The 12,379-nt window shown below is 39.7% G+C and overlaps 1 protein-coding gene and 1 long non-coding RNA gene across 4 annotated transcripts; one reads left to right on the top strand and one right to left on the bottom strand.

Annotated features, from left to right (window-relative positions):
* Nucleotides 1-727: 727 nt before the first annotated feature.
* Nucleotides 728-6,138, bottom strand: LOC145423791 (uncharacterized). Of its 2 annotated transcripts, XR_013904835.1 has the most exons (3): nucleotides 6,011-6,138; nucleotides 1,790-1,966; nucleotides 728-1,180 (listed from the first exon to the last, which is right to left on the bottom strand). It is a non-coding gene; the product is annotated as an uncharacterized LOC145423791 (long non-coding RNA). The 2 variants fall into 2 exon arrangements; XR_013904836.1 differs by lacking the exon at nucleotides 6,011-6,138 and having other exon boundaries at nucleotides 1,790-2,295.
* On the top strand, nucleotides 6,044-11,400 carry azin1b (antizyme inhibitor 1b). 2 transcript variants are annotated; one of them, XM_026155654.2, is made up of 11 exons: nucleotides 6,044-6,218; nucleotides 6,986-7,129; nucleotides 7,343-7,540; nucleotides 7,686-7,859; nucleotides 8,110-8,282; nucleotides 8,384-8,597; nucleotides 8,725-8,799; nucleotides 8,983-9,148; nucleotides 9,268-9,377; nucleotides 9,490-9,707; nucleotides 9,789-11,400. In XM_026155654.2, the coding sequence occupies exons 3-11, from the start codon at nucleotides 7,439-7,441 to the stop codon at nucleotides 9,862-9,864; spliced, it is 1,308 nt and encodes a 435-aa protein (XP_026011439.1). In that variant the 5' UTR covers nucleotides 6,044-6,218; nucleotides 6,986-7,129; nucleotides 7,343-7,438; the 3' UTR covers nucleotides 9,865-11,400. The 2 variants fall into 2 exon arrangements, with proteins under 2 accessions (XP_026011439.1, XP_026011440.1); XM_026155655.2 differs by having other exon boundaries at nucleotides 6,066-6,218; nucleotides 7,007-7,129.
* The last annotated feature ends 979 nt before the right edge of the window (nucleotides 11,401-12,379 follow it).

The following is a 12,379-nucleotide window of genomic DNA, read 5'->3' as shown; positions in this document are numbered from 1 at the left end:
TTGGTTGGAAAAGAGGGTAAAGCTTATATTTATTTTTATTCACATATTACACAAACTGTGTACTCACCTAGCAGCCGTGCGCCTGGGCTATTTTCAACTATCATTAAAGTTACAGTATGTAAAATCTCACCATTAGATGTCAGTAAATTGGAGTCAGTTGAATTCACTTTTCTTGTCCCTCCTAATTCAAGTCCATGAACTGAGCTACAGTGGGTAAGTAGCTCTGCTAAATCAGGTAATTCCAAAATGCCTTCAAAATATCTTTGTTTAATCTCTTTAATTGCTTTTTGGAAAAGTTTTTATGTTGGTCAACAGAAAAGAAACCCATTGTACACCGTTTGGGCTAACTTTTCATAATGTGGGACATCAGTACTGAATTTTGAAAACGGAATTTTATGCTTTTAGTTGTTTTTAGCAACCCAAAATATTCTGACAATATAATTATTATGATACTGAGAAGACAAATCGTCAAAGATGTGTTGTCAGATAAAGGTGGAGGTGTTGCTGTCCTTGTTTCCTTTCTGTAGCAGAACTTCAGAAAGCTGACTCAATTCATCTGACCAGCTCTTGTCTGAGGTTTAGACCAGAAAGAATATAATTATGATCATGAACCTGAAGTAAGATCCTCCAAGACACCATGGAACCACTCCCAGCTGTGGGTTCACCTCCTCCTGCTGAACTCAAAGAGCAGCAAACAACCAGTCCGGAGACATTTTACATTACACAATTTTTGGAGTGTATTTGACAGTTTTTATTCCCGACTGTGATACAACAACAACATTTCAATGGAAGCAAGTAGAAGAATCTACAAACCCATCAGGGTATTTGACAGTTTTTGCTTGTACTGCATTTCAACAAATTGAAGAATTTGATGTGGTTTTTAAGCTGACAAACTGAGAATCGACTTAAGTAGCAATAAGGAACTTCTTATTTCTTTGACAGGTGTTGTTCAATACACCCATTTACAACATGGCTGTGAAGATCTGCTGGCATCTTCCACACTACAAGGCTCAGGTAAGACCCACAGTTGACATAAAATATCAGGTAATATCTGAGGACCTGAGAGTGGTGTTGATGAAATGGCTCCTTTTATTTTTAGATTCCAACGATGATGGTGTTCCTTAGACTTCAGCAGGGGAATCAAATCCCATCACACATCACTATTGAAAATCTGAGAGATCTGTTGGTGGAGAAGAGCAAAGAGAGCAGAGCAGAGAGCAGTGAGTTACACTGATACCTACAGACCATCCCCGTCACACCTGACAGTCTGTTTGTGTTAAAGTGTAAATGCAGAGAGAAAACCTCTGTTTTGTTTTCTTTTTAAGGCTTTGGGAGTTTGAACTTGAGGGGTTTGACTAAAAAGAAGCCAAAACTCTACTGAAACTGGTGAGAGAAAACTCACAAGACTTGTAGTAATTTGGAGATTTGTTTTTTTCATTATGTTCACATAATATCTAAACAAAACTGCACTGTTAATGTGTTTCCTGTTTCAGGGTAGTGAGCATTATTAATAAAATGAGGGACATAGAGTTTCAAGCCTGGATGCTCCTTAAATTTCCAGAGGCCATACCTCCTAAATTTCAGTGAGTTACATCTGACATACGTTTGTTAACGGTCCAGCTACAGTGTTTCAATATTTCTGTGATGCTTTAAATATGTTGAAAAGATCATTCTTTTAACTTTTTAACTTGAACTTATTCTACAGAACACCTAAACTCCTCAACATGGTCAGAAATTACATTGAAATCCTTAAAGGGAAGAAGCAGGAGCATTGCTCCAAACTGCTCACCGCACAGGAAGTGGTAATAGGGGTAGTTCCCTGCATCCTGCACGGCTTCTGGGAGCGTCCTCCTCCCCCTCCTCCCCCTCCTTGATCCCTTTGGATCGAGTCTCCAAAACTATCACATCAATAGAAACCCAGGCCATCTTCTCCCGTGGCATCAGAGATGACATGGTCCAGACAATCCTGACAGAAATCAAAAAGAAAAATCCTTTAAAAGTTCTACTCAACAACATTGCAAACTTTGTACCAGTTCTGCTCACTACAACTGCTAATGTAGCGAAGAACCACATCATCATCATCACCTTTATTTATAAAGTACTTTTAAAAAAACACAGCTGACACAAAGTGCTGTACATAGGAACTATATAATAAAATGCATAAGATATAAATAAAAGCCAAATAAAAGAAAAAGTAAAATAATTAATTAAATAACTAATTTCATTACAAGAGAAACTAAGTCTCGCTGAGGTTAAAAGGCAAAGAATAAAAGTGGGTTTTAAGACGCGATTTAAAAGTGGACAGTGAAGGGGCCTCGCTAACGTGCACTTGCAAATTATTCCAGCACAGATCTAGAGCGAGAGAGTGGGCTGGAAAGCCTGCAGTGAAATGCTGTATAAAGTGCTTGTACAAATAAACGTTGTGCAGGAAACTGTCTGCTAGAACAAAGCTGTTGCACGGGGATATACTAACAAAACAACAGCTTTGTTCTAGTCTCTCTAAATCAAGCATAACTATGTCTTATTTATTCTTTACACCTGTACACTTGATCTTTAGTCTGTACAGCTGAGCTATGACATACTGCCACAGATCTCTTTTAAAGCCATTTTGATAAGAAATTGTGTTTGAATAAAAGTGTTTCCTGTAGCCTTATGATGGCACTGTACCTGAATAAAAGTAACAGTTTTCTCATAGGGTTAATAACATGTCTACCAACTATTTCATGTCCAAATAACTGCTGAGAGTTACTTCAAAAGGGTTATTTAGTAGCAGGTTATTTAGATTTTCATGTAAACAAATAAACAATTTTTTTTTGTTTACATAAAAATCAGTCACTGTGTATATTTAACACTTAAAATTCGATGTGATGCCATTATCCTGCCTATATGCCTAGCAACATAAAAAGGTCCAAAAAGGTTAAGTATGCAGTGTACTGTATAGAGATAGAGGTTGCTGACACATTACCAATACCTGAGGATTGCTGTCTCATAGACATTCAGTGCCACCTAAAGGCAGTAACTGACAAGTAAGACAGCACAGCAGTTCCATGATTACATCTTACCACAAGAGGTCGGTACAGAAAGGAAGAAACTGAACTTTTGAATCACAAATACATTAATGTAGTGGACACAAATTATGCAGGTTAAGGCATAAAAAGGTACCGCGTAAAAAGGTAAGCGAGGTAAACAGGTTGAAATTTGTTTTTTCTTTTTCTGCACACAGTCCAGTAAAGACTCAATACTTTTCCTCTGCTCTAAATGTGTGTTTTTCAGGCTTGATGCTTCTTTTTTTGTTCTGCACTTACAGAGATTGTTGCATTGGAAAATCCCAGTAGATTTTCTGAAATACTCAGATCAGCCCATTTTACACCCGCAGCAATGCCACGTTCAAAGTCACTTAAATCACCTTTTCTTCCCACCATTGTGATGCTCAATTTAAACTTCGGTGGGTCATCTTGACCTAAATGCACTGATTTCCAGCCATGTGACTGGCTGATTAGATATTTGTTTTAATGAGCAGTTGAGCAAGTGTACCTAACACAGTGGCCAGTGAGTGCATTTTAGTCATCGGGCCCTTTAAAATGTGATACTGCCATTTCTGTCTTAATATTTCTAGTAACACTACTTAAACTGCAGTGAGCACATGAAACATCCCTGCAGATTTCTTACTGCAGTCTTCACACAATGGAAAGTGTGTTAACTTTGAAAATATTTGTTAGTTATGGTGGCAAATTGAATTTATTTGCTACAAACAGTGACTAAATCTAATTTACTCCTGACCCCATGGGCCCCGATATGAAACTTGAAGCACATACTTTTATACTTCAGTTGATGGTTTTCTTGTCCAAATTGCCCAAATAGACTTTGAAGTTTTAGAGTAAGCTTTAGAGTAATTTTTCAGAAGTACAGTCATTTGTTTAGCTGTTTCTGCAATATGTGCAAAACAGTTTCCATGTTGTTTGGTTAAGCATTTCTGGGTCATGCTGTTTTGTGAACATTGTGTCTACTGCAGTGTCATAAAGCAAAGATAAGCGCTCTAGGACCTCTACGCTGTTTACAAACACACGGGTGAAGACGTGCAACACGTTGGTTGGGTGCAACAGAAAGTCATACGACTAAAGTGCCTGCAGGCTGTGTTTCCGCACTTATCTTTGCAGTGTTCCAGTGCTTTAGCGTCATACTGAACTGTGTGTTTGTTGAAATTAATTTTACATCCCTTTTAAGCTGAAATTATCGCAGCTAAAATAAGGCTATGATGACCGTGACAGATCTTGAGGATCAAAGAACAGAACATTCTGAAGAACTCTCACATCTTATTTCATCACGTGACGAAAGCACCAATACCAAAACGTGTACAACTGCAACGGGGAGCGTGTTTTGTTTGCATGTTTTGTGTTCTCAGTGTCATAAAAGTGTGAGTGACCAAGCAAAGCTTTAGGAAAAGACTCAGGTGGCTACCTAAAGACAGGGCAGGTTGAGTGGGTATGACTTAATTAGATACCCTTTTAATCAAGTTTAACAAGTGCGGGCCTTATTCCCATGCATACATTCTCTGATGTTTGGCCTCAGGTTCACGTTCAGCTTCAGGTAACCCATAGTTAGATTTATTCTGAAGTGGGGATGCATCCATCTTTACATGCACACTGTCAATACAGCCACAACAGACAACAATTAATACAAAATAATACAAAATACTGAAAAAAACTGACTAAACATAACTTGGACTTGATAATATATTATTCAGCTGTGGTTCACCATTCAGCCTGTTAGTTTCTTTTCTTTACAGATAAGTATTTAAACCACTACACCAAAGAAAAAGATCAAACAAATTGAAATTGGTTACAGGCAGAAATGCTGCAATTAACAGAAATCCAAAGCACACTATTTTACTATTATACTATTGTAAATTTAATGTGCTTTGTTTTGTCACCATTGACTTTCATAAAGATAGCAAATAATCTGAAGGTATTTGCCAACAGGTGCAAAGAATCCACAGTGATGGCATATTTATTGCATATTGTTTTTTAATGTACTTTGGAAATTGACCAGCATGGCTATAAGTATAATTTATATTTGCATTAATATGTTTAGAAATAATTCCATTTTGGAATTCTATAACTAATAGTCGGACATCTCCTGCCTTGTCCATGTGATTTTTATATGCAAAGACGGTTGCTTACATTTTACAGCGCATTTGTGTTTAGTCGTAATGCTAATAAGACCAGAAGTTTTCTCTTTGGCTAAACAGAATACTGGAAGATAATCAGTAAATGAAAACCATAGATATAAAAGTATACACTCCGCACAGATAGCTATTTTCATCTGGTCTGTGTGTTTTTTCCACTAATGTGATAAAAACTTGCTGTGGTAATGTTCAGGTATTTTCTTCCTTTTTCTCACAAGTTTGATGCAGACAGCAGACCCTTACTGGCACACTCACAGAGCGTTTAAATACTGCATTCAACAGAAATCAAGAAAATATGTTATTTTAATCTGTTGTGTTCGTTGTTCATTCACAGCGAACTGCTGAACTAAACACAAAGCAGGTGCAAAGTTTCAGCCACGCCTGAGCAATACTATTTATCTCTGGAAATTAGACAGATGCTGATTGCTGATATCTTTTGACAAATGTGACATTTAAAAACAATTACTGCTTTCTAGAAAATATTGTTTTGACATTCTGTTTATTATTTTACATAGCGTTTATGCCCTATACATAGTATTTTCCTATACATATTTTCCTAAATATAAAATATAGCAGCTATAGCTCTGTAGCAACCACAAAAGTGCGTGTGAGCTGTTCCCTGACAAACGGAGCAGTTGTATTCTTGAGCTCATTTACTGGGTGGCCTTGTTTGGAAAGTTTATGGTTATGCAACCTGAAAAAACATCACAGATGTACTGCAGCCTGTATAATTTTCGGAAATGCGTATTTGGTATGCGCTCACGAATGCAGAGCGTTAATTGGTCAAACTGAACGTTCAAGCCACGCCCACGAGCCGTTGATTACCTTTTCCTCTTCCCCAGCCTCCTTTTCCAGTCTATCTCCACCCCACTCTCAGGCAGAGAAGACACTACTCGAGCGACGCGCGTTCTTCGCCTAGACATATGGCAAAAACAGCCGTCTTTCTTTCTTATATCATTGTGCCCACTACTCTTTAAAAATTCCGCCGAAAAAGAGAAGACGATTTTCCAAAACCTTCTGGCCGTTATCTCACGTAAGTACAGCGAAGTACTTCGATTGAGTTCTTTGGGTTCAGCGGGCGGACGTAACATGGCGGGCTCGTCTTTCTGCCTTCTTGCTGCACATGACCGAGCCACATATTGAAATATGTGTTTTCCGGGTGTTTTCGTGTTCAACTCAATGTATTAAGAAATTGTGACGCAGTCACGGCACCACTATGTAGCTTTTATTCGTTTATTGTGTCATTTAGCGGCTTGTTATTGAAATTTTAAGGACACCCAGCTCTAACGTAAGCTCCTTCCGTCGTCAGTTAGCGGTTCTGTCGTTTCCATGAACCTTTCAGCAGTGTGTTTTGTCACAATGGCGTTTCCTTTGAGCAATACAAATATCTTTTAACTAGTCAAATGTAACGTATTACATCAGTTTGCTCTAGTTAGGGGTTATGCTTTGTCTGCGCATTGAAATAATACTCAATTTGTCAAGTTGTGACACTGTTGTGAGTACTACAGCGCATGCGCGTGTTTTATTTGGACGTCTATCGCGTAAGGAGTACCAGCAGCCATAAAAACACTAACGACAGGGGTAGTAGTTCAGTTACAGGCATTAAGTCGGGTGTAACTGAACCGATAGGGGTGTTGTGTCATTCAGGTTTTGACCCATGACAAATATTCAATAGATAAGACCTAAACATCAAAAGCAACAATCAGGATTGTTGAGCCTCCTTAAGAACGCTGTGCTACATGTTTCCTGAAAGTGTCTTTCCTCTGGATCTATATCTAATACTGAGTGCTTGTACTTCAGGGCTCCCCTGTCTCTGCACAGGTGTATGAACGCTACCCAGAGGGCCTAGGGGCGGCTCTTTACCGGGAGCACTTTAACTTCAACGCTGAGCCACCTTGGGATCCTAGCTGATAAAGGGACAGGTCCATCTCCTGACTTGTCCATGTGAGTAGCTATGTGTGTCTTATACACAAAGATGCATGCATTTTTATAGTGAAGGTGTGTGTGGGAGAAGGACTCAATTCTGCACACAAAGCTGTTTTGTTTGGGGTTTTTTAAAGGCCATAGTCATATATTCCTTTCTTCTTCTGTGTGTGTGTGTTTGTTTTTTTTTGTTTGTTTGTTTGGTTTTTTTGGTCTCTTCCCTCTTCTCTCCAGTTTGTTGCATACCGGCAGGACCCATTGGCTCAGTCGTGACCCCCTGACTTGTTTATCTGCTCTTTATGATTGTCGGATTAACGGAATACGGTTGAGATGAAAGGACTCACTGACCAACCCAGCTACATCATTGAACTACTGGAGGGAGGAGTGACTCTGGAAGATGTCATTGATGCACACATCTGTGAACAGGCTCTGGTCAGTTCAGCTTCTATAACACTCTCTTGAGGCTATCCCTGAATTCTATTTTGCATCAGTGAGTTACTTAATCTGATGGGATTTGTAGTTATACATGTTTGATAAATTTGTTTACCTGCACCCTACCTTCTTTCTGATTTCTCAGGTGGAGAAAAGTGCTTTTGTGGTGGGTGATCTCGGTGCACTGATGCGACAGCATTTGTGCTGGCAGAGCCTGGTGCCACATGTGCAGCCCTACTACCCAGTCAAGTGCAACAGCAGCCCTGCAGTCATTGAATTGCTGGCATCCTTGGGCCTGGGCTTCATTTGCGCCAACAAGGTAAGCTTTTTCATGTAGTTTTGACTCAGTCAGTAATTATTTTTAAGCTGCAAAGTGCTTCATCCTCTTATGTAAGCACTTCATTTTTTTTTTAAGGGAAATTACATTACAAGCATCATTGATTGGTAGTCAGCTGATGACTGTTATCCTTTCAACTTATGCAACGCATTTAGTACTGCTTTTGATTGTTTTAATGAGTGTGTGGTTTTATTTATTTATTTATTATTTTTGTGCATCCTATTACCTGCAGGCTGAAATGAGCCTGGTGCTGGATCATGGTGTACCACCGGAAAGCATCATCCTCTCAAGTGTGTTCAAGCAACTGGCACACATCAAGTATGCTGCCAAGAACAACATCCAGCATCTTGTGTGTGAAAATGAGGCAGAGTTGTCCAAGATTGCCCGTCTGCATCCTAATGCAAAGTAAATGAGCAAACTTTTTTTTTTTTAATAAACGCAAAGTCCAAAAGAAGATCCATGGTCTAATTTAAAATGCATCTGACCCCCCCTCCCACCCCTTCCAGGTTGCTGCTGCAGTTGACCACAGAGGCCCACGCGGCTGAGACCAGCATGACCTTCGGCTCCTCTCTCAAGAGCTGCCGGCACCTGCTGGAAGCAGCCAAGGAGCTGGGAGTCGAGGTGGTGGGGGTAACCTTCCACATCCCCAGCTCCTGCCAGGACCTGCAACAGGCCTACACCCATGCACTGTCAGATGCCCGCTGTGTGTTTGACATGGGGGTGAGTGCTGTCCTAATTATGAAATCATAACTCTAGTAGTAGACATATATTAACTTGATTCCCCACCCCCCAGTATTTTGTCTTGAAATGACTTTATCTGATATGACAACTGTCTGTATCTACTCAGGTGGAAGTGGGGTTTAACATGAACATCCTTGACATTGGTGGTGGATTTACTGGCTCAGAGTTTCAGCTGAAACAGGCAAGTAGTGAACTGAAGTGACTCATTTAGAAATGCTTCAATCTTCTTTTTAACTGCTTTATTAGCAAGAAGCTTATTATTAGCTAATAAGCAAAAGCATTTATTCCTATGATCCAGTCCTTTATTTTTGTCTTTTTGTTTTTTAATCTGAAAATATCTGATCTGTCTGTTCACTGTATGCAGGTTGAAACTGCAGTCAGGCCACTGCTGGATGCCTACTTCCCCCAGCTTTCTGGTGTGCAGGTCTTGGCCCAGCCGGGCAGCTTCTACGTGGCCTCCGCCTTCAGCCTGGCTGTCAACATTATGGGCAAGAAGGTGGTGACTCGCCACTGGGACAGCCTAGCTCAAGGTGAGTTACTTTACTCTCTGAGGTTGTGATTATTTAACTTTTCATACAATCAGAACCAAACTAGTTGAAGTAACTCTTGTTTTAGATTTCTAAAATGGTTATCTAATGTATTCACTCAGGTGAGAACAATGAGGATACTGAGTTCCTGTACTACATGAATGAGGGTGTTTATGGTCCATTTGGCCGCAAGCTGCTGGGAAACTCCATCCCTGCCCCGTCAGTACACAAGGTTAGTAGAGGAGACTAAACTCAATTCATGACTGAATAGATCATGTGATAGCACGCACATGGTTACTGTTGTCTGTTTTTTGCCTGTTTTGATGGGTTTTGTTGCCCCCCAGCGTGTGTTGTGTGCTGAGGAGGCAATGTATGCCAGCAGCCTTTGGGGGCCCTCACTGGACCCCTTAGACCAGGTGGTGGAGCGCTGCCTACTACCAGAGCTCAGTGTGGGAGACTGGCTTCTGTTCTCCAACATGGGGGTGTGCGGCCTAGAGGACCTAAGCTGCCTCTCCACTGCCCCCCCACTGCCAATCTACTACACAGTCTCCACCTCTGACTGGTGAGTGCGTTGGCGTCTGCCACTCATGAAAATGTAGCAACAAGACATTAAGAGAATTGATCGTCACACTGTTGTCCTCAGGTACGAAATGCAGGAGGCCGGCGTGACACTGGGTGGCGCCATGAAGAACTTCTCGTTTCTCCCGTACAGTCCCTAAGTACCCTCGGCCTCTGTCCCATATTTTATTGCACAGATCTGCCTTACCTCTGCTTTCACTGTGTGAGAGGAGAGGTCAGTGTGGTGTTTGGGATGAGGGGTTAAATGTGGTCAACATTCCAGCCGCTTTGGAAAACAGCAGTGTCCTGTAATTTCTTCCAGAATTTCACTTTTGTACCTCCAGCAATGACACACGGTTGGTTATTTGATACCTCAGTTCAAATTTTTTCCTGGAAGATGACCCTAGTTTTGACTCTTTGCGACTTTAATCTGTTTGCTAAAAGAACTCTTGCCCAAGCTTTTATGACATTATGCAACAAAATGGATGACTCTTTGGAGATGGGACCCCCTCCCCCCCCATATGTTTGGGGTGGTTTTGTTTCCTAATTAAAATTCAGTTTACAAAATGTACAATTGATTTAGATCCATTGAATCACATGCTTTGTATTGATTACCTATCAATAGTTGTGTAGCTCCTGTGTCTGAGAACAGTACATTTGGTCTGTAGGCAATTTTTGAAGTGTTTAAAAGAATCACTGCCACGTGAGGACTCTGCACCTCGGACTCCTCACTTGGCGCTGCTTAAATGAAATAATGACAATGATGTATTTTTCTGTATTGCAATTCACTCAATGCATCTTGTTTTTGTTTTTAATATTTATTGGATTCAGATATAATTTGGGCAAATTTAAAGCTCCATCCTTGTGTGTTTATTGCCCAGGTATTATTGCAATGGCCCATTTAAGTGTTTTTGTGATAAGTTATTGGGTTTTTGTTTGTTTTTTTTGTTTTCTAAATGATACATGGATTACGTGTGCTGTGATTTCCATTTGTGACCTCAGTGGTTTCCTTTTACTCGAAAGCCCTGATGGAATTACTGTAGGAGATTCCCTCTGTGCTGAGCTGTAGCTTGGATACAGGGACACTGTATTCAGTGCACTCCTTTCTCTCAGAGGTTAATCTGGTTTAAAAGGCACAAAATCTTATGTGGGTTAAAGGAAAAATACTGTGACACTTGTCGAGGGGATTTGGACCTTGTTCACTAGCTCCTTTGCTGGCTCTGAAAACCAACAAAGGAAGGAGGGGGGTTTCTCTCTCTCAATTTTTATTTTTTATTTTTTTCTTCTTTTGACACATGCTCAAACACAAATGATTTGTATGTGTCAGATATGGATGTACATGTCTGTATCTTTAAAGTGAGAGATGCTAGTTGTACACAGACCTCTCTGGGGCAGTGCAAATGCTAAATAACATGGACAGACCTTTCATGCCTCTGAAGTCGAGGGACTTCCTGCACAGTCTCCTCTACAGCTACATGTTCACTCATGTTAAAGATGACCTGAAGCATCAGGTTTTTTTTTTTTTGGTTTTTTTTTTGTTTTTTTTAAATCAACTCTCGCCCCTGTGTGTCATGAGTGACTAATGTATTAATTTGCTTGTCTAAGGCACTAATGGACCATAGCCTGTTCTTTGACTGTACATTGTGCTCGTTAAAGTAATAAGTGATTAATTTAATATACATTTCTGACTGAAATCATTTCATCTGGTGTTTGTGTGGTTTTTGGCATTGGTGGGTGGAGGGACTGGAAATACAACATTGTTCCTGTAAGCCAGCATAATTTGGAGCTTTAGCAATTTGCTGCATCCCACAGCTAGGGTTATTTTGAAGACAATAACTTTACTTGGATATACAGACTCTTTAAATCTGAAGAAAACTACTACAACAGCCTAGTTATAGAGAAACCCAGCCTTTAAGTGATTCACAGATCTAGTGACATCACCTCATTTTTACTCTGTAAAAACTACAAACACCTAACACGAATCTTGTGGTTAATAAAGTTAACAAAAATTGAATGCTAGTTAACAAAAGTAGACTTGAACTAAAAACTGAAATAAGTTGATGTGTTAAACAGCCAAGAATGTGCTGCACCAACCAGTATTATTCTTACATTTATTTTTTTAGTTATTGGTGTTTTTAAAAAAAAAAAAAAAAAAGTTTGTGGGGTTTTTTGGTTTTTTTTGGGTTTTTTTAAGCTAAAATAATATGTGGACTATTTGTCCAGTGTAAGATGTGGGAAGTTGCAAATATTCCTACGTCGTCACCTGGGTCTCAGTCCAAGCCTTCCCTTGCTCATGTTGATCAAATACTTTATTACTTTTTTGGTTAGTTTTTTTTCCCCTGGTGTTACTTCAGTTTGTTTGCTTGTTAATTAAAATTTAGGTTAAAATGGCATTAGTTTTGCAGTATTTACCAAATTAAAATGGGGTGATGTCATTGGACCTCTGCATCAATTAAAAGGCTCTCAAAAAGGAAAAAAGCTAAAATTTTGGCTGTTAATACTCATGGACCATGCCTAGTTAGATTTTGTCCAACTAGAATTAACAGTTTTATTCATATTTTTTAGTGGTCTGCGTATCCTAATAGTATGCTGGTAAAGTAATTTAGGTCTATTGAAGTTAGTTATGGATCCTAGCTTTCCCATTGGAGAAATGCTATCTTTTCAGCACTAAACTGA

Source organism: Astatotilapia calliptera, chromosome 22, assembly GCF_964374335.1.
Source record: "Astatotilapia calliptera chromosome 22, fAstCal68.1, whole genome shotgun sequence".
Lineage (NCBI taxonomy): Eukaryota > Metazoa > Chordata > Actinopteri > Cichliformes > Cichlidae > Astatotilapia > Astatotilapia calliptera.
The sequence above is the reverse complement of the archived record's forward strand: the minus strand, read 5'-3'. Positions and strand labels throughout refer to the sequence as shown.

Coding starts and splice junctions, on each gene's coding strand:
- azin1b (XM_026155654.2), top strand. CDS start 7,439: ATGAAAGGACTCACTGACCAACCCAGCTACATCATTGAACTACTGGAG. Junction 7,860..8,109: donor GCTTCATTTGCGCCAACAAG/GTAAGCTTTTTC, acceptor TATTACCTGCAG/GCTGAAATGAGCCTGGTGCT. Junction 8,800..8,982: donor CAGAGTTTCAGCTGAAACAG/GCAAGTAGTGAA, acceptor CACTGTATGCAG/GTTGAAACTGCAGTCAGGCC.